The sequence below is a fragment of the Dipteris shenzhenensis genome, chromosome 22, assembly GCF_047967505.1.
Source record: "Dipteris shenzhenensis isolate YYH24624 ecotype China chromosome 22, Dip_SZ_1.0, whole genome shotgun sequence".
NCBI classification, from domain to species: Eukaryota; Viridiplantae; Streptophyta; class Polypodiopsida; order Gleicheniales; family Dipteridaceae; genus Dipteris; species Dipteris shenzhenensis.
In genome coordinates this window covers 53592901-53615598 of record NC_141617.1, presented here as the reverse complement: position 1 = coordinate 53615598, position 22698 = coordinate 53592901, and the positions used below count along the sequence as shown (strand labels likewise).

General features: G+C 46.7%; 1 protein-coding gene across 1 annotated transcript in view; it reads right to left on the bottom strand.

Moving 5' to 3' along the window:
* Nucleotides 1-10407: 10407 nt before the first annotated feature.
* Nucleotides 10408-22698, bottom strand: part of LOC147888289 (uncharacterized) — a 42074-nt gene continuing 29783 nt past the window's right edge. The window contains exon 5 of the mRNA XM_087393074.1: nt 10408-11281. Within this exon, the coding sequence (XP_087249200.1) occupies nt 10833-11281 (449 nt within the window). The 3' untranslated portion in view covers nt 10408-10832. The remainder of the gene's footprint in view (nt 11282-22698) is intronic.

The following is a 22698-nucleotide window of genomic DNA, read 5'->3' as shown; positions in this document are numbered from 1 at the left end:
GTACTCACTTTTGCCCCAGTAGGGTACATCACACTAGGTGAGACAATAGGTCATCACCTAGTGTGATGACTTACTATCTACAAAAAAGAAATATATCAAGTTTTAGTTGAGGAAAGGTACTGGAAGAGATGTAATTGTTGATAATTTTTCTAATTCTGTCAGGTTGGAAGCCATTGTGCTTGCAAATGTCTATAAGAATGGATAGGTGAAGGAAAGCTTTGAAAGTGTCCAAACAAGAATAGAGGAAGGGAAGGACAAATGTTAGGTAGACTTTGTACGAGGAGGAGAGAGGTCGGTTACTAGGATGACTGATGAGGGAGACAGTGAGAACTTTGAGAAGTTTTTTCTTCCAAACAAAAGTGGTAAAGAATTCTCTTAGGAAAGGAGGAGAAAGGGCAATGTGTGTATTAAGAAAAGTGGTAGAGATGCAGATGAGATTTTGATTAGAGTCAACAAAGGAAGAGGAAAGACTACATTTAAGGGAAATCATGTGTAATGGATAAATGGTAGAGAAGCAAGAGGGGTGAATGGATGAAAGTTTTGTCTAAGAGATTTTTGCAGGTGTAAGAAAAACGTGAACAAAGAGGAGGAAAAATGACTAATCAAGAGTAGAATAGAGAGAGTTTGAAACAAAGTGTTAGAATATGGCGGGAATGCTTTTTTTGAGTGCATGGAGGAGGTGAACCGTTTTGGAAGAGAGAGAAGAGTGAGAGAGTTGGTTTGGAAGTCAAAGTTGGTTGAACTAGAAGGAAAACGTGAGCATAGTTCTAGTTAAGGGCAAGTTTGGATAGGAGGAAAACAAGGAGGTCTAACATGGTCAGGCCAAACCAGCCATGGGCAATACTTTATTATGAAGCACCAATGACATTTTTTGGGTTATTTTAGAAAAAAGAAGGGAATTTCCCTTGGAATTGGGGAGCCTCTGTTACAGAGAAGTCCACATGGCATAATCTCCTTGATGGATTCCATATTCCCTTATCTAGACCTCTAATATTTTATTAGTTCTCTAAAGGGCCCCTTTTTGAGTCCAAAATTTTTGTAATGCAAAGGCAACCCAAGTGGGGGCCTCCATCAAGGGGAATCTTCAGCGTCACTTGGGCTTCGTTAGAGGCCAAATGCCTAGCATCAAATTCATGCCAAGCATTGGAAGAGAGAGTATTTAAAAAATGATTAGTTATTTGAGATGGGTTCCAGTAGTTCAACAAGTTCTAATAATTGGAAGGGTGGTGGATGTTCATTTGTGAAGGCTTCTACTAGTTCTACGGATTCTAATAATTGGAACCTCAAAATCATGTAAATACAAATTTTAAGATCATGAGATGAAACATTATCATCATGAGATAAGGTGATAAGAATTTTGTTACATCGCTCCTGCGAATGCTCCCACCCCTCCCCTGCTCCCGTCTACCCCCCCTCGCACTGCGCGGCCCCCTCTCCCCTCCCCCTCCTCTCTCTCCGCTGCCTCCCAACTCATAGCCGCCCGCCACGCCTCCTCCATCCCCCTCTCCTCCTTCTCTGCCCGCATCCCCCCCCTCCCCTCCCTGCTGTTGCGCAACGCTGCCACCCCCCTTCCCCTCCATCCTCGCCTTTCTTCCCCGCCCCCTCTCACGCTGCGCTGCCACACCCCCCCTCTCCTCCCTCCTCTTTCCTGCCCTACGGTGTGCTGCCCCCCCCCCTCCCTCCTCCTTTCCTTCCCCCTTCGCCATTTGCTCCCTCTCCACCACCTCTCCTCCCCCCGCTTCCCCGTACTTCTCCATCCCTCCCTCTTTCCTCCCCTGCCTCCATCCCACTCCCCCCTCCCTTGCCTCTGCCATTTCCTTCCCCCACCTTTTGGAGCTTTCGCAGTTTATCGGTGCGGTATGGCGACCGTAAGCCCGAAACCGGTGGCCCAAACAGACCCCCCACTCCATCAGCCTACCGCATAACACTAACAGAGCATCAGGTCTCCTTGGTGAAGCAGGCCGCCATTGACTTCTCTCAGACGTCCGTTTATGGGAGAGTCATTGGCTACGCCCCTTCACGAGCAAACATCAGGGACTGGCTGCAGTCCACCCTCTACCTTGAGGACAACCACATTGAGGAGGTCGCACTCATGGGACGTGGTATCTTCTAGCTCAAGCTTTCCTCAGCACAGGCTGCAAGCGATATGGTCAGACGGTCCCCTACTTCTGTGGGTGGGAAGATCATCCTTATGGTCCCATGGTATGGGGGTTTCAGTGTAGCGGACTTCGATGCCCGCTTTCGCATTCCTCACCATCCAGTTACCCTCATTTTCCCAGGCCTCGCAACAGAGCTTCGCCCGATCATCAAGGACCTGGGGGCACACTTTGGCTGGCTCATGCAGGACACCTTCGTTGATGCGGCGGTAGCCCAAGGGGTGCCACATGTCAAAGTGGCAGTCCTAGATCTGCAGAGTATCCCCTCGGAGTTCGAGATTGAGACGGACACAGGTGTGGTGATGCAGCGCATTATGGTCACTGGTCGCCCAGATCAGTGTCTAAGATGCCACGGCTTCGGGCACCAAGCGCACTCCTGTCCTCGCTTCACGAGAACAGAACCTCAGATGGCCCCCATCCACAGGCAACTCAGGATCCCCCCTGCCAAGCATCGACACCCCCTCCCGAAGGGGAAGGCTGGATTGAGGTCAAAAGAAAACGGAAAGGAAACAAAATAGGACCAAAAAAGCCTTCCCATCTACAACAAGAGACCCTTGTGGTCACCAATCAGCAGCAGCCCGGTAAGGGGAAGGAGAAAGGGAAGGAGAAGATCAGCCAGCCTCCCCCTCATCCTTCACCCCACCCCCCCTCCCCCCTCCTTCTCGGTCCCCCTACCTCCCCCCCCTCCAGGATCCCCCCTAGCACCTTTGGTTTCAGCTCCCCTCTCTCCCTCGAGCATGATCCCGAGGGAACCCCCCCTTCTGCATGCACCGCCTGTGGCCCCGAAGCCAACACAGACCTCCTCCGCGTCTATCCCGCCTGGCCCGGTGGAGGGCAGAGGCCCTTCCCCGCAGATGGCCAGCACCACTCCATCTTGTTCGACAGCCAGCACCCCTCTTTCTGGTTCAGACTCCTCATCCTCGTCCCCACACCCAAGGGCAACTCCTAGAGCTCTACCTTTGGCGAGCAGGGCCTTGGGATTATTTGGATGCAGCGGGTATTGCATGCCTAGACATCAACATCTTCTTCCTCTGAAAGGGGGCGGAGGGTAAGGTGTCCGTCCTTGCCCCCCATGATGGTCCTAGCTATTCCTTCACTATTACCAGTGACGGGAATGAGCAATGGACGAATGAAAATGTTTGGGAGACGATTCGAGATCAGTCCCAGGAGCAAGTGCAAGATTGGATCGGTAGCAGAGCAACGGAGCTTCTCCAGCAGTAGTGGAAGGAGGGTGACGTTCGTCTAAGATAGCACCACAGCGCCAAACGATTCCGCCTTTTGGTCATCATTCGACCGCCTCTAGAGTGGATCTACGCGGAAGGGCTCTGCCCTTGGAGGACCTCAGAGGTAGTGGGCTTTTACATTATTTCCCTGGCAGAGGCTTCGAGTTGGTTAGAGAGATCTTACCACCATGGGACGAAGGGCCTTTTCCCTCTGTTGAAAGTTTTAGAGGATGGGTTCGATGATCCGGCCTCTCCTTCGGAACCCTCATAGAAGCGCCTTCGTCTGCACACTAGACATCCTCCGACCACCTCGACATCGACCGCAAGCAGACAGCTGTTTGTGGCCCATCTCCCCTCTTCATGAGTATACACATTATCTCTTGGAACGTCAACGGGTTCCACTCATCAGGAACCCGTGGCCCCAGGAAGATGGTGCTTAGACAGGAGCTCCAGCCAGCCTTGGTGGGAAGGGTAGATGTGCTCCTATTGCAGGAACACAAGCTTTCGGCTTCTCAGACCAGTAAGTGTGGGAAGGTCCTCACAGGACGCTCCCACACCTACTGGGAACTTTCGATTGGCGAGCAAGGGAGGAGCAAGGGTGTCTGTACCTCCATCGACGCTTCTCTAGTTCAGCATGTGTGTGGTTTTGGCACCCTGATCCCAGGACGAGCACTTTAGGTGGGCTTGAATATTGAGGGATCCCGCATCGGCATCCTCAATATCTATGCCCCGACCAACCTCAGACGGAGAGCCGCTTTCTGGAGCTCTTTGACAGACTTATTACCAGAGATGGATTCTTGGATTGTAGGAGGGGACTTCAATAACCTTGAGACTTTAGAGGATCAGCAAGGATGGGGCCCAGAGTTCCTCGGTATAGCTCAGGCGGAGCAGGCAGATTGGGACTCCTTGTTCGCTATGGGAGGTCAGGACAGCTGGAGGGAGCCTTCCTTTTGCAGATGGACAGGGACTCTGGACTTCTCTTGGGGTTACAGGAGGGAGGGAGGCAGACTTCTGGAGCGGTTGGACCATTTCTATGTCAGCGATTGGGCGCTAGGTAGAGGTGGAGAGTCAGGAGTGGTTCCAGGGATGACCCTCTCTGACCATGCCCCAGTCATCCTAGTCCTGGACTCAGCCTCTCACTCCTTACCTCCATGCTCGTGCCGGATCCCAGACTCCATCTACTCTAGAGCAGTAGTTCGTAGCAGAATAGTGGACCTGTGGGAGCAGGATTGGGACCCCATGGGGGATATGGCAGCTCAGGTAGCTCAGGTTCTTGCAGAGTCTAGTCTCATCTATCAGCAGGAGGCGATTCAGGTCAGGCAGCAATGGTGGGCGAAGGAGAGGGGTCTCAAACGAGATCTTGCCTCGATACAGCGGATGCGGCAGTCTTCTCCAGGCTCTGAGGAGCTCAGACGACGACAGGAGGTTAGAGCTCGAGCCATACTAGAGGAGATCACCCAGTGATGCTCAGAGTTCTCGTTTCATGCTTCCAAGTCCTTTTGGGCTAGGAAAGGCGACAAGATGTGCAGAGAGTTCTTCAGGACTCATGGCCAGAGGTCAGCAGGGGAACAACTCCGATCTCTTAGAGCGCAGGATGGTAGTGTCAGGACAGATCCACACGAGGTTCGAGACTTGGCGACAGATTTCTATAGATCCCTGTTCTAGCAGGAGCCCCTAGACCCTCGTGCCCGCCGTTGCAGGGAGGAGGTGTGGAGGTATACACCGTCGCTTGTGCAGCCTAGCATGAGTGAAACCCTTCTTGCCCCTTTCACCGTGGCAGAGATGCAGGATGCGGTGAGCGCTATTGATGGGAAGAAATGCCTAGGTGAGGATGGGCTCTCTAGAGCTTTCTTCACCACCTTCTGGGAGCACATCCACCAACCCTTGCTCGCAGCCTTCCAACATATCTTCTCCAGCGGACAGATGCCAGAGAGCCTTGTGACAGGCTTGATTTGCCTCATCCCCAAAGGGGGGGACCATCAGGAGATCAGACAGTGGCGCCCTATCACCCTCCTCCCGACTGCCTACAAAATCCTCGCCAAGATGATCAGTAGCCGCATCCACCCCCTACTACATGACTTGATCCATGACACCCAGACTATTTTTGTCCAAGATCGCAGCATTTTGGACAACATTTTCACATTCTCAGAGGCGATGGAGTGGGCGCAGCACAGTGGCCAGCACCTTGCCATACTCCTCCTTGACTTTGAGAAGGCGTACGACAGGGTAGACTGGTCCTTCTTGGAAGGTACACTCTCGGTTTGGTTTTCCGGACGAGTGGATCAGAGGTATTGCTAGTCTCTACAGGTCGGCCTCCAGCCGGGTTATCATCAGCAGCAGGATGGGGAAGAGATTCACCCTCGAGCGCTCGGTGCGTCAGGGCTGCCCGATTGCGCCCTACCTCTTCCTATTTTTTGTGGAGGCCATGACTCACTTCCTACGAGCCCGTACCACTGGTCTTCAAGGGATGCGCCTCCCTATTCGGAACGATGCAAAACTTCTAGACTCCGAGTATGCAGATGACACGGCCCTATATGTGCAGGATGATATCGAGTCACTGAAGCGAGTGAGATTGTCTTTAGAGGTTTTTTGCCTAGCCGTTGGGGCGAAAATCAACTGCCATAAGTCAGTTGGTTTTCTTACGGATCCGGGAGCCAGCTCACAGTGCGGTATTTTCCTGGGGTTTCGCTGGATCCCTAGAGGACAGACGACACGTTACTTGGGATTCCAGGTAGGTCCTGGATATCACGTCGGCTCAATAGTTCTTACCAGTCCTAGTCTCCATACGACGGAAGCTAACCTTTTGGAGCACGGCTCGGCTATTTTGGCAAGCAAGGCCCTTGTGGTCAACCAGGTCCTTCTTGCCACCGCTTGATACGTGGCATCTTGCTTGTGTTTCTCAAGATCGTGTGTAGCCCAGCTGAGGAGACTAGTGCGAAACTTTCTTTGGTCTATCTCAGATGGTTCTGGCACCACCAGAGCCCGGGTCGCCTGGCAGACAATCATTCTCCCCCAGACACAGGGCGGTCTTAGCATCATAGATCCAGAACTGCAGAGTCAGGCATTACTTGGCAAGTTAGTCATCCGCGGTCTGACCCCAGGAGGGCAGACGTGGAAGCTCTTGCTTCAGCATGGTCTCAGCGCGTGTATTCCCTAGAGAGGGGGTGATTGGAAGCCGTCTATCCGGTGGATTTTCACTTCTGCCCCACTGACTCATCCCCGTTCCCCCTTTCTCCGTAGCCTCGTCTCGGTCTAGAGAAAGTTGCAGCACAACCTCTCTCAGGTTCCCCCCAGCTGCCGAGAGGAGATAGACAGACAGCCCCTGATCTGGAGCAGCCAGGTGACAGATGATACAGGTCGCCAGCTTGGAGAGAGATCCCATATCCCATGGGCGCTCTGGGTGTGTGGGCCTGCGCACTCGCTCCGGGTTTGGAGGGACGTCTATAGCCAGCTGGAGCTGGCAGCAATAGTAGGTACGGCATGTGGGATCCAGGCTCGGCGAGCGGAGATCGATGCTACCATTCCTGCAGGTTGGAGGATTCCCATGATCAACAGACAGCTCCTCCCGGGAGATGAGAGGTGGCTAGGGTAGTTCACACCCTGTAGCATTCCTTTGGTGGTTGCAGGCCTTTTCTCAAACTCCTCCATTCACTTCTTCTCCGTCGCTGATGGTAGCCGTCTCCAGAGCAGAGAGGCCCCCCAGCTTCCCTGGTAGCGCCTTCGCATCATAGGGCTACAAGGGAAAACGTGGCATATAGACCCCCTGATTATGCAGGACCAGGACTGAAGACTCTGGATTGGGGAGGGCCGCTCCTTGACAGAGGTGGAGTGGGACCCAGGGGAGTGGCGCTGGCCACCACTGGAGACCTCAAAGAACCCTACCCCCTTCTTCTCATACAGTGCGCGTACTGGTAGGCATGCTCTTGGGGCTCTCTAGCGTAGGCTACCCACACAGGCATATAGTTGGTATGCCCAAGGGATATCTCTGGTTTTTCTTCGCACATTCTGGAAGACTCTTTGGGCAAGCTGGCGGCCGAGGAAGATCTCTTACTTTCTTTGGATGGTGGCCCACAAGGGGCTACCAGTTGGCAACTGGCTGAGGCAGATGGGGCAGGAGGGGCACTGCCAGATGTGTTTTCAGGAGGAGTCGTCCCTGAAGCACTGCCTTTGGAGCTGCTCGCATGCTCAGACAGTGTGGAAGGGAGTCATGGGGATCTTAGCGAGGGCTGCACCCGAGCTAGGACTAGTCACTTGGGGAGCCGTTTGCTGGTGCAGCACCGAGATGGGACATCACTTGGCTTTATGAGTTCTCTAGGTAGGATCCAGTTTTCTTCATCACGCAGGCCACCTGGGCATACATGGACAACTTCCCTTGGCATCTGACAGAGACAGATGCAGGAGCAATGACTCGGCACCCAGTTTGGGAGATCATAGGGAGTATTGTAGGCTGGCATATCTAGACTTCCAGATGCGCGCAGACCTTAGGAGGTCATGCTTCTTCTGCTACCCAGACCCTAGCGGACATTTGGAGCACGATCATTCACACGCTCAAGGGTTAGTGGGATCAGATTCAGGGGGAGTCCCGGGTAGGAAAGGAGAAGAGATGGCGCTTCCTTCGCGACTGGGACCATCGAGAGCTGTTCTTCCAGCACTCTGATCAGAGTCTTCAATGGCATTACTCCCCCCCACCATGGCTGTTTGTCCACACTCCGATGATTATGCCCTGAGAGGCTTGTAATTAGTATTTTGTTACCACGAGCTATATCCGTTTTGTGATTACAGCCCGCTGGTCTTTAGGCCCTCTTGTACTCTCGTTTTCAAGCAATATAACTAGCACTACTTTTTGCGCAAAAAAAAAAAATCATCATGAGATAAAACATCATCATCAAGAAATTGCAACTACACTATGAGCTTTAACCAAGCACAAAATATAATGCCAAACTTCAAGAGATTCACACTTTATGAGGCATGAGAAAAATACATGGATGTAGTCCACAATGACATATAATCCTAAATGTCATAAATCAATATACATCCAAGAATTTTTTAATTCATCATACATTTGGGGCCCACTTAAATCATCAAACATTTGCTCAATCTCCTCACTCTCACTCCATACCATATGCTAGGCCATGGCAAATTATGATGGGCTCCCACTTATGGTTTGAAGGATACTTCCATCAATAGAGTCATGCTTGAATCCATTCACTGATGCCCATCGGAATTTGCCATGGGCTTCAATAAATGCCTCAAGTAGTGAAATTTGATAAAACATGGAATGTACATACAATGCAACATATGCCCATGGTAATAGTCCATAGATCTCATGATAGGCATGATGCATAACTCACTTGGTGAGATAAAATAATGTTTCCCATGCAATGGATCATAAATACAAAAAGTTGGGGTGCCTATAAGATGCACAAGCAACATGCAATGTTAGACCCAAAAGATTCTGAGAAGAATAAGAGTAGACATAGGCCTTAATTCCATTGTACTATGAGACTCTTGAGGTTGTGCCATAGTTCCAGAATATGAAAGAAGGATGACGGTTTAAGCCAGCGCATATTAGGGATTATGCAACTTCATCATTTGAAGATGGAAAATCTTCCATGCACCAACAAAAGAATAGCAGTAGCACACGCACTATTCCCAAGATAAATAATTTTGCAAGTTCCACTTGCATGCTGGGTGTCCATCAATGGGACCATGTGCAAAGTCGTAGTCATTACTTGAAGACTACAACTACAACCTATGGCTTCACCATCTGCAAAATACCAGGTGATGTCTACTCAATACACAAATGCCCATGGTGATGGAAGCTACTTGATCTACATTATAACAAACGATTACGAAGTATGGTAGAGAAAAGTCATAGGTACACGAGGGTGAATGTAACAACGATGGGCTTCTCCATCACTTATAACTTCATATGGGCTTCTTCATTAGGTATAACATAACCCATCAACTTTAGGTATTAGCATCTCATTTCACATTTACTAATGGGCCTCATCAAGGGGAAATCTTCAGTGACAATTAAAGGCCAAATGCCCGGTGTCTAGTACATGCCAAGCATTGGAAGAGAGTATAAAAAGGATGAATGGTCATTCGTGAAGGGTTCTAGCAATGCTTCAGGTTCTAATGATTGGAAAAGTGGTGAGTGGTCATTTGTGAAGGGTTTTTGTAGTTCTACATGTTTTGATAATTGGAACCACAAAGCCATATAAACACAAATTCTAGCATCATGAGATAAAATGCAATACATTAGGAAAATATGATATCCAACTATGTGTGCGAGCTTTAGCCAAACATAAAATATAATATCAAACTTCAAGAGATTCATTTTATGAAGCATAATAAAAATACATGGATATAGTCCACAATGGAAAATTCCCCTCAATGTCTTAAAGCAATGTATCCACTACACCACTTAACATTGAATGAGCATTCTACACAAGGGGTTGTGATGAGATTTCATTATGCAACTTGAAGACAAGCACATTTCCTTAACGGAGCCCAAAGCGTAGCCACTCCAAATGCATGCCTACGCCAATGAATTTGCATGTAAGCAACATGCTTCGTAGCTAGCAATGCCATAGACCATCTCTGCACGAAGATCACATAAAAACTTGCAATCATGCTTATCGTCATTGCAATCCCCTCCACTCCTCATACCCCAAATCTTGAAATAGAAGCTTGCTAGAGACTTCCTGAGCTTTTGACATTCGCACAATTCACAACAAGAAGATGTCGCATTTCTTCAGATTACTTGCTTCCAACAAATATAAGAGTGCAGTAAGCTCACTAGAGAATCTGCAAGCATGCTTATCATAAACTCAACTCCCACACCCCTTTTGATGGTCACACCTCTCCCCATGCATCCTCATGCTTCCCTATCATCACTTTCAGCTAGGAGGTGACATACTCGTTCCAATTTTGCCTTGATTTTGTGAATCATTTGGATCATTTTCCAATTATCATTTACATGGTGCCATGTGTTGAATGTCGAAGCAAGGAGTCCAAAAGTTGAAGATTTCATAATAAACAAGCACGTGAAAATCACATTAAGCGTCTTCCAAATTCTTGGTAAAGCATTACTTGTGTGGCACTCCTCTATACAAGCACTGCTAATACAGCTTATGCTACCCATGAGCTAAATAAGGATTTATAGCCGTCTCTCTCTCTCTCTCTCTCTCTCTATATATATATATATATATATATATATATAAAATACTCCCCTGCACATAGCAGATTAAGATCCCATCAAGGAAAAGTGCCCACAAGAAGGCACCCCAAATGAAAAGCTTAAGGGCGAATGTTGGTCTCTCGAGACAAAAGTGACATTGTGTGAGCATTAACACCGACAGCCTCGTAAGTTGGCTGGCCTATTGATACCTTTGTTATTTTTACTGGCTTGCTTAGTTCCAAGGTCACAATATTTTTGAATAAAAGATCACAATACAGGGTTCCCTCCTTTCCGGCGCCTTTTCTTTGCTTTCCGGTCTCCCTTATTCATATCAACCATATTTACAGCTGCGACCAACTCATTGGTCACATTATCAGATGCATTTCCATCTGTAACATGTGCATACCTGTCAAAGAGAATCTCACCTTTCTTTTTTCTAGTTTTCTTGTTATCTTTCACAGGGATGGCAGTTGGTAAAGTCATGTCCCCAGCAGCGGGCCCTTCTGCCTCTCCCTTTGTGTCCACAAAGAAAAGATGTGCAGGTTCAACCTGTGAGGAAACATCTCTTGAAGAATGGTTTTGGGCACCTTCTGTAACATCAAAGACATCAACTCCTTTGGTCTTTTCTTCCTGATTTCGAGTAGCATGAGAGGCATAGTTGGACGATTTGCCAAATATCTCCTTGAAATCCATGTCCGGCAGGTTGAGAAGCCAACCTAGACAACCGCCAAGTGATTACACAACACACTTAGTCCTTCTACAACATTCTTTGTAGAAAGAAAAACAAGCTATCCATGTAATTCATCCTTGCAATTGTTTACGCAGAGACAACATTATATTATTAGACAGTCACATCAACAAATCCAGAGCTGTAATTTCTCTTTTAGAGATTTAGAGTTAAACCATGCACCATAAAGATAAGTAGCATGGCCCGTGTTAAGAGCGTGGGTAGTACAAGACTTCCCTCGTCGAATAACCATACACCTCTCTTTACATTCTACTCCTATCAAGAACAAGATACAAAAAATCTAGTTGAATTTCAATCAGGAAAGAAGTTATGTCTCTGTAGGCAATAAATCCGTGGCCCCATTTGCAAAGAATACTCACATGAAGCACCAATCTCAATAATGAGTGAATCACTGGTAGATTGCCTCCTGTTCACTAAACTAAGCCTCTGCAAGTTCACAATTTGTTGTAACTGAGCATTTTACAGATTATAAACATTTAACAGTAGAAGTGAGACAGAAACCAGCATTTGAACCAAAATTGCCAGGCTGGCTCAAGGTGTAGCAAAGATAATCCTTCCAGGGTGCCCATTAGCTTTCCACGCAGACTTTACAGGGCAAGAGGACAACTATAATCCATGGTATGTAGAGAAAGCGAGCCTTTGCAAAGTCCAATGCAGTTTATGCTTGCATAGTGATAGCATATCATTTCTTAACTCAAATGCCTTATATATCCTACCCAATTTTTTATGATCATATCAACTCCTTCCCACATTGCATGTATTTTTCTTTTTTATATAGATTCCATAAAGTGCATGTGGTGGATCCCTCGTTAAATGATCATTGTAATTCACATCCCTTGAGGAATCAGTCCAACAACTGTTAGCACGAAGTCAGATCCCCTCCCACCAGCCAATATGCATATCTGCATGCAGCTGCACTACGTCCCCAGAGCTCCGTACAGCTCCTCTGGTCACACCTCAGTTCTGTACAAATTCCGTACACTCCAAGCAGCCATGTACAACTTTGGGTGTTGCCCACATGGCAACCTATGTGCTGCCCATGCGACAGCCCTGTTTCCTGTTTGTTCTTTGTATGCTTGCTGCCCGCGTGGCATCCCATGTGCTGTCCATGTGGCAGCCTAGCTTTCCCATTAGTTATGCCCATGTGGCAGGCTCAAACAGTGCCCACATGTGAGTTAACCTAACCTGGTCCACCTGATATGCCATCAGCTCCCATGAAGAACCCCTCTCAACCAATGGTTCCTGCTCCTCCTAGGTCCAGTCCCGTACAGTAGAACCATCTAGGTACATATTTCCAACCAAAATATAGCCCCAGAATACCTGGACCATGAGCTCCCAATAAGCTCTTGAGCAAATACTCCTCTGGCTTCAGCACACAGTCCTCCTATAGATGTCCCTATATTCACCACTGAGGCTTCAACAGGTCCACCATATTCACCTTCCAACACCCTGCTTCCAAGCTTTGGAGAAGCTCCAAGTCCTCTCCCTTTGACTAAACAAGGAATGTGCATACCCCATGATCCACCTGCTTGTCTGTTTGCTCTGAAAGCAAACCATGCATCTCATGCAAGCACACCAGCTTCCTTGTGTAATCCTATATTCCCCCCTCCAATATCACAACTCCCATCTGACCCTGAATCCATAGGTCTTCTGAAGACTCCTCCCTCATGTTAGTGATACCAAACCAAACACCAAGAGCAATCTAAGCACTCATTGATATCATTCACCTTCACAAAGGCTTCTGAATCCTCTCCAAACTCTCTCCCAATGTCAGACATTCTTACTATAACACCATGGTATGCATGCCTTGCCTCAATAACACATGGAGATGTCGCCAACAAAAGCTCCTGAGATTACCACACGTGCTAACGTAGACTTTGTCTCCTCTGCATCCTGATCGGACGACGACTTCTGATCTGCCTTCTTCTTTCACTCCTTTGCATAACGTCATGGCTGATCGCAATAGAAGCACTTCTTTTGGTGTTTTCTCTTTTCTTATCCTCACCATCAAAATTGTCCCCATCATTCTCAAATTTGACATCCTTCTTCTTGTTATTGGGCTTATAGTTTCCATGCTTGTCCTTGCCTTTGCCTTGTCTTTAAAAGGCCGTTTCACTGGATCCGTCATACTTCCTTTCCTGAGCTTCCTCCCGCAGAAGCGAAGGCACTAGCTCCTCAAAAGTTGCCAGTGCCAACCATTGCCCTGCAATCATTATCGTGACAAAGTCTTTAGACTTCAGTACTTGCTCTTTTGCACATCGCCCCTTCAGTGGTATCAGAGCAATACAGGGTCCGGGGACGAGGGAACAAGTCCAGCAATCCGTCCAATCTATACATATCTCAGATCTACCTGCGCCTCCATCCATATAGTTCGTACGTCTGTACAGACGCCCTCTCAAACAACCTGCAAATAGCACATCCCTACAACCTGCAAATAGCACGTCCCTACAGTCACGTACCTGCTCCGTACACTGCGCCACGTACCTACGCCGCCGTACAACCACGTACATGCTTCGTACACTGCGCTACGTACCTGCGCTGCCGTACAGCTACGTACCTGCTCGATACGTTGTACCTGCTCCGTACAAGTGTATCTGTACTGTTCGTACAAATCAGCTGTTTGTACAACTCGTACTTGCTTTCGGAATTCCGTACAGGTTTCGCACGTACAAAGCTATATATAGTTTGGGAGATTTTGCAGGACATTGGAAAATTTGGGGCTTTCAGTTCTTTTCACCTCCTTTGGTTGAAAATTTCTTGCAAGAACATCAGAGTTTTGGGATTTGGTCTGCAATTTCTTGTCTAGATTGCAATACATTGGGTCAGATTGCAGGACATTGAGTCACATTTGTAGGACATTGGGTCAGATTGCATACATTGGGTCACATTTGCAAAAATCTCAGCAAAATTTGGGGCTCTTTTGTATTTGCCCTCTTTTTGGCCTATTTGCCCTCATTCAATTTGGGGATTTTGCCAAATTTGCTGTTTTTTGCAGTAAACATTGCCTGACATAGTCACATTTGGGTCAAATTTGCATTTGCCCTTTGATTTGGGCTGGAAATTTGCAGAACATTTACTTGCAGACATTTGCTGTCATTTTTGGACAGCCAGCTCTTTGCAATGATAGTCTTGAGGCTTTTGTGTTTTCGGGTCTCTTCTTTTCAGGGTATCCCATTTGCAATGGCTGGCAACAATCATGATCTATTTGGCATTCTTTGTGAAGATGATAAGTTGGATGGCACCAACTATCCGATGTGGTCTTATCTCATGAAACATATTCTTGTTGCAAGGCACTTTTGGAATATTGTTTCTAGGATTGATCTGAGGCCAGCCAATGCTACAGTGGCTGCCCCTACTGCTGGTCCCTCTGCAAAGGGTACTCCTCCTGATGCCTTATCCTCTACCACCCCTGCTGCTGCTCCTCCAACTCAGGAACAATCAAGATGGGATTCAAGAGATGCAAATGCACATTCCTATATTGCTTTATCATCCAAGAGAATCATTATTCCACACATCCGGTCTTGCAGGACAGCAAAGGATGCTTGGGACAAATTGGCTTCTCTTTATCAGATTCGCAATGAGACACATGTTGCATATTTAAGAAGGCAATTGCAGGAAGTCAGTATGAATGAAGGTGACTCTATGGATGCATACCTGACAAAGGTCAAGGACCTCATGGAACAACTTGCCAATATTGATGAGGTGGTGCCAAATTCTCACCTTGTCAGTACCACATTGAATGGACTGCCAGATACATATCAAGGGCTTGCTACAACCCTTCGATTAGTGGCCATGGGTAATCCAAACCACTACTCTTTTGATCAGCTAGTCACTTTGCTTTTGCAGGAAGAGCAAAGTCGAGCTAATAGACAAGCTATTATTCCTGATCATGCATTTGCTTCACAGCAAACAGGAAGAGGCAAGGCTTCCAAGCTTATGGGCAAGCCTAAATATGGGCCTGACAATGGCAATTCCTCCAATGCATCTAAAAATACAGCAGACAAGTCAAAGAAGAAAAGATGCAACTATTGTCGCAAGCCCGGGCATGAAATTTCAGAATGCAAGAAGCGCATCGCTTCGGAGAAAAAGAAAGCAAGATCGACAGTTAATGCCTCACATGCAATTGAATCCCACGAGCTAGCAAATGCCTCACATGCACATGCTCTCCAAGATGATTGGGCATGGGTTGTCCATTGCTCCTTTGATCCCTCCCAAGTTGATGCATTGTTTACTGTTAATGATGCTCAGTCTTGGTATTTTGATAGTGGTGCTTCCAAGCACGTCACATCTTGCAGACAATTGTTTCATTCCTTAGCTAATGCACCTCGTGGGGGAACTGTCACATGTGCTAACAATGCCTCCTATGCTGTAAAAGGAATTGAAGATGTGCAGCTCACATCCATTTCAAGCCATCCTGTCACTCTGACTAATGTTCTTTTCGTGCCTAGAATAGAAGTCAACTTGATTTCAATTTTAGCAATTGCCACTTCAGGTTTCAGAGTGATTTTTGATGGATACAAATGCCTAGTATATGATCTTCGTGATGACAATGCCATAGTTCTCACTGGCACTTTGAAAAAGGGGCTTTATCACCTTGATGATCACTCAGCTGCACTCTCTATTGAAGCATTTGCTATTTCAGATTCACAGCTTGCTGAAACTCATCTTTGGATGAGAGAATGGGTCATCTCAATTATAGAGCTCTTGCCAAGTTACATTCACACGACATGGCAAATGATGTACCTCAAATTCACAGAGTTTCCAAACATGTGTGTGAGGGTTGTCTTTTGGGTAAGATGCATCGGTTTCCTTTTCAAAAGAATTGTCCAAAACTCTCACAAAGGAAATTGCAGCTAGTACACAATGATGTCTGTGGCCCAATGAGGACAAATGCCATTAGGGAGTACAAATTTTCATGACTCTCATTGATGACTTAACAAGATATTGCTGGGTATATGCTTTAAAAGCCAAATCTGAAGTGTTCTCATGCTTTCAGAGGTGGCTGAATATGGTTGAGAATGAATCAGGATGCAAGCTTGTCACCCTCAACACAGATAGGGGGGGAGAGTATATGTCAAAGGAGTTTGATGCATTTTTTTCTTCACGGGGCATTGTTCACTCATGCACTACTCCTTACACTCCTCAGCATAATCCTGAAAGGAAGAACAGGTCCACTATGGAGATGGCCAGACGCATGCTTAAGGCCAAGTCCTTGCCCAATAAATTTTGGCTTGATGCAGTGATGTGTGCCAACTATGTGCTGAATAGATCACCTACAAGGGCATTGAAGACTGTTACACCTTATGAACATGGAAAGGCAGAAAGCCTTCACTTTCACACATGAGAGTTTTTGGGTCTCTTGCATATGTTCATGTACCATCTCAGCTGAGACATAAGCTTAATGACAAGGCAATCAAATGCATATTTATTGGTTACAGCCAGGAGAGCAGAGGGTATAGGTTATACCAACCAAATACTGGGAAGATTATTGTCAGTAGAGATGTAATCTTTGCTGAACGTTCGGCTTCTCCTCTTGTGGACTGCAAAGCTAAGCCAGAAGTGGACATGTTTGATGCCTTTGACTCTTGGTTACCTCTGCCTTCCTCAGAGGGGGACTTGGGGGACTTTGACCCACAACATGAGCCTCCTGCAAGCCCTCCAACAAGCAATGATCAGCCAGTACCCCATGCTGATTTGCAGGTTTCTCTTCCAACACAAAATGATCCCACTATTCATGATGCAGTGATTGAAGAAAGAGCTGTCAATAGACAGCAAAGGCAAGTTCCCAGATGGCTTCTTGATACATTGAGGGACAGTAAACAAGATCAACCTTTTGATGCCCGGACAAGAACAGGGAATAGACAGATGCATGGTCACTTTCTTGAGTTTGCACTCCTTGCTACAGGTTGCAATGAAGAGCCTTTGTGCCATAAAGATGCTTTTGACAGCAAAGAGTGGATGGATGCAATGAGAGCTGAGTTACAATCCATTGCCAAAAATGACACATGGGAATTAGTAGATCTCCCTCCCGGCAAGCATGCCATTGGTACCCGGTGGGTCTACAGATTAAAAAGGAAATCTGATGGATGTATAGATCGACACAAAGCCCGTCTTGTTGCAAAATGGTATGCCCAACAACAAGGCGTTGACTTTGAGGAGACCTTTGCTCCCACATCCAAGATTACTACTATTAGATGTGTCATTGCCATTGCAGCCCATCACCATTGGCAAGTGCACCAGCTTGACATCAAGACTGCTTTTCTTCATGGGGATCTACAGGAAGAAGTTTATGTGACACAACCTCCTGGCTTTGAGGTTGTTAATTCTAAAAACAAGGTATGCCGGCTTAGAAAAGCCCTTTATGGTTTGAAGCAGGCACCCGAGGCATGGTATGCCAAAATTCATGCACACTTACTATCCCTTGGTTTTCAGAATAACCCCACAAAACCCACTCTTTATGTCCGTGGGAGTGGATCTGATTTTTTAGTGCTGATTCTATATGTGGATGATATGCTAATCACGGGCCCGAATACTCAGCATATTGCAGCTTTCAAGGCTGATTTGCAGCAATCTTTTGAAATGTCAGACATGGGACAGCTACACTATTATTTGGGCATTCAGTTTGCTCATGTTGAGGGGGGTACCATGATGTCACAGTCCAAGTATATTGGACAGCTCCTTGATCGTTTTCAGTTCGAGGATTGCAAGCCAATCTCTATATATACCTTTGTAAGACTAGAATAAGTCCAATCATATAAATTTAGAATTTTTGTTGTTCTAAAGATCAAAAATCTACGAAGAAAATAAAAGAGAAAATGAAAGAGAAGAAAAAACAGGTAAACAAAAACTTTTATGAAAAACAGAAGGAAGACATACTTAGCAAGCAAAGCAACACTTATGTCGTCATCAGTGCCCAAGCATAAGCAGCTATACTGGGTTTCTAAAGACCCACGGAGTCTCTTGGGCAAGCCAATCTCTACTCCAGTGGACCCTGACTTCAAATTTTCAGCTCATGATGGGAGCCCACCATGTGATATCACCCTTTACCAGCAGGCTGTTGGATGTCTCATTTACTTATGTCACACCAAACCTGACTTACAGTATGCAATATCTCAGCTCAGCAGGTTCATGCACATGCCCAGTTCACAGCATTGGCAGGCAGTGAAGAGAGTCTTCAAATATCTCAGAGGCACTCAGGATTTAGCCCTCTTCTATGGTGATCAGGGTCCACTTACCATATGCATTACCGACACCAGAGTGTCACATACCGGCAATTGTTTTTTACTTGGCAGTTCATGTATCTCTTAGCTCAGCAAGAAGCAACCAACAGTTGCCACATCTAGCTGTAAGGCTCAGTACAAGGCAGCCTTCACTGCTACAGTAGAGAGTGTCTGGCTTCGACAGTTACTTACAGATCTTGGTATTCGCTAGACATCCTCCACTATGGTCTACACTGACAGCCAGAGTGCTTTGGCCATTGCGCGTAATCCAGTGTTTCATGCATGTACCAAGCACATTGAAGTTCACTATCATTATGTTCGAGAGCGGTTGTCAGCAGGAGACATAGAGTTGTCCTACCTTCCCACAAAGGACAACATAGCAGATATGTTTACAAAGGCACTTTCTCGTCCAAAGTTCGAAGTCTTCAGGCAGGCTTTACACTTGGTTCCCTTTGTTACATGATCTGACATACCTTGTGCATTCATAAGTGGCTATATCCTTTTGGATGAACATGTACCACCATGACCAGAAAATACTACGTATTCTGAGACGTTTCCAGAATACTTCAGGCTTCAGCCCATACCATGCAGGGGAGTTTGTAGGCCATCTTCTCTCGGTTCTAGTGATGCCCTATTGACCATGGTAAGTGCCTTGTAGGCATAGTTATAGGCACTTAGTGTTTTAGTGCCTTTTATGCCACCTAGGACATTTAGTCCTATGTGACACCTAGGACACTTAGTCCTAGGGTCTACCTTCAAGTACTATGTACTTTTCATTTTATTCTAATCTAGTTGACGTGATGGCTTATCTCCCTCAACTTCAGTACTTCCTCTTTTGCACATCTGCCCTTCAAAAATCTGCAAATAGAATCTGCAAAAAGTGGCAAAAGTCTGCAAATTGACTCGTACTGAGTCCAGGACTGCTTGCAAACTTCCAAAATGCTCTTTTACCTGCAAAATTGCAACCCAAATGCAAAAGCCCCAATTTCTTGCGGGAAATTGCATACAAAAGAGGGCAAATGATCTGAAAGCCCCAGATGTTGCACAAATTGCACTATGCCTACAAAAGCCCCAAATTTCACTCCCAGATTGCAATGCGATTGCAAAAGCCCCAAAAATTCTCCAAAACTTGCAGATCTACTGCAATGTCTGCTAAAGCTTCAAATGTGCTCCCAAAAGCGAAGTCAAACAATGGCTGAATGCACTAGTCGGACACCGGACACCTTCAGCCTGTAAAAATATGCAAGTACAGAGCTGTACAAAATCCATACAATGTACGGACGACTGTACAGAAGCAGAGGTACGAAATGTATGGACAGTGCGGACGGCGAAATCTGTGCGGGCGGCGAAATGCATAACTGTACTGCCTGTACGGACAAACTGACGCGCAGGTACGGAAATTCATGCATTCGTACGGACTGTACGGACGGAAGCAGGCACAGTACAGAATCCGTACAGTTGTATAGACTATACGGAGTGTATGGACTGGATTGAGCTGTACGGGTGTCCAGGAGCTGAAGCTTGGCGATGGAGTAGAAATGCGGGAAAAACCTCTAAAAGGGAAAAGTGCCCCTAACTCACTTATTACATTACATTGGCCACTGCCTAGAATATATTAATAATTCTAACATCATTGGCCTGCTTGCTGCTCTGAAGACAGCCAATCATACGGCGCAAGTACCCTCCAAAGTTGTCTTATTTTGCTGCTCTTATGCACCATGATCCAACTCTTCCACTCTGCGTAGATCTGCTCCTTCATGTGCTCCAGGAACCTGCAGCAATCCTGAGATCAATTCTTGCTGCAAATCACCTCTCTCTAGAACATCCACCTATGGGGTGTACTGCTCCCTGACGTGGCCTCAAATGCCCAAGACCTGAGGTCACTGGAATGTACAAATGCCCCAGCCAAGGGGTCTTTTTATAGGCTGATCCCCAGCCAACCAAACAGCCGACTGGTGGAGCCAACCAACCCACCTGGTCAGTCCGCCAACCACGAGCCAACCAGCCAATTGGAGCTGTTTTCCTGTTCCTGCCCAGTTCTGCTGCTGATCCAGGCTCCTTAATCCCGGCCTGCTCCCAGCCCTTTTTCAGGTCCATTCCAAGCCTCTGCCTGGCCCAGCCTCCAGACCACCTGTCCCTGCTTCAGATCCTCTGTTCCAGAACATTTCCAGGCCTGTACAACTGCTGAGCACCAAGTACATGATGCCACGTGGAATCACGGCCCATCCTGGGAGATCTCCATGAACTGTTGCTGCTCCAAATCTGTCCCAGATTGCTCCATACAGCTCCAGCTGGTCGCATCTCACATTCAGTACAGATTCTGTACACTCCAAGTAGCCAGGTACAACTTTGGGTGCTGTCAGCCTCTGTGCTGCCCCTGTGGCAGCCCTGTTTCCTGTTTGTTCTTTGTAAGCTGGCTGCCCATGTGCTGTCCATGTGGCAGCCTAGCTTTCCCCATTAGTTGTGCCCACGTGGCATCTCATGGAGAAAGGTTTGTCATCAGTGGTCACTAGATCAGAGAAAATCCAGGCAAGAACAAGACAGAAGAGAAGGCCACACAATGGGAAGCAAAGAACGAGAAGGCCCTTGGAATACTTGGTAGAGCACTCCGGAGAAAGTACAACCACCATCTCGATCTATCAATGCTTGCTAGTAAACTATGGATTGCAGTCAACACATTGTTCGGGTCTGGTTAAAGAATTCCAAAGTAATACTGAAGCAAGAATCCTTTGGCTTGAAAATGTTTTGAGAATACTTCTCTTGGTGAACATTTCAGTAATCATAGCTGCACTTTGTGGATGTTAACACACAAATTCATTCACCCTATCCACTTTCTTTCCAATGCATCCAAAAATTGAATTCTTCAAATTCAAAAGGAAACTCGGTCTCCACCCCCCAAATCCAGCACTTGTCAAAATCCCTTGCCCACCGACTCATCTAAATCCCAAAGCATGCCCTCAGGGTCGATCAAGGTGCCATTCGACATCCCTACAGTCAAACTACAAATTGAGGACGAGATCCCTCCTTCTCGATCATCTAAGAAGCACACTAGCACCAACACAGGGGGAGTACAAAGTTGTAAGGTCACTAGCACACTCTCCGCTCAAGGAAGCCTAGCTTTAGCAACTCAATGGCTGTGCGATCCACTCCAAATACATATATGTGGGTTAGGATTACACCCTCTATTCCCATATCACGTCTGCATACCAAGCGCTCAAGGATCCAAAGGTGCCAGCCTCCTCAAGAAAAGAAATGACACTGACAAGAAGGACGCAGCTACAACAAATATGGTGACAAATGAATATGCAGGACCGTGTGTTGTTGAACTAGACACATGTGAACTTCTAAACTTATTGATGCTCATAGTGGTTTAGGTTTGGGTTTCTAGTTCCGTTTATGGTTGGCTTTTGAGGAAACATCATCCTGTTGTTTATGGAATTAGAAGTCTCTTTGTCCGAGATACTCTCTCTTTGTTTTGTGAGAGTAATCTCAGTTTGAGAACTCACACTTTTGTCAGGCAGGTATTCCTAATTCTATTGGTGAGGCCTTTTGGTTTCGAGCCTTCACTGCTTTTTGGATTTCTAGTTCCATTTATGGTTGGCTTTTGAGGAAACATCATCCTGTTGTTTATGGAATTAGAAGTCTCTTTGTCCGAGATACTCTCTCTTTGTTTTGTGAGAGTAATCTCAGTTTGAGAACTCACACTTTTGTCAGGCAGGTATTCCTAATTCTATTGGTGAGGCCTTTTGGTTTCGAGCCTTCACTGCTTTTTGGATACCTCAGGTTGAGGGGGGACGGTTAAAGAAAAGCAAACCTTAGTACGATTTGATTTGGTTAGGATCAATAAAGGGTTAATGCAACCATTAGTGCATGTGGCAATTGCATGCTTTGCATGGTGTTGCATGGCACATATTTGAGAAGACATCGACGTTGTTTGGCGGATCACTTGGTGGTTTGTGAATCCTTCATTTGTGGCGAGATTCTCTCGCTTAATATCATTCCATCAGCCTGCAATTGTCTCTTGGTTCCTATAACTGCAATGGATCAATGCTGAAACTCAACCGACTTGCAATCTCACATACCTTCATCCAGTCACAGCAACTCCAAGCACGTCCAAACTAATACTAAATGCTGAAAACTTTACGACTGAAGGGCAGCAACGATT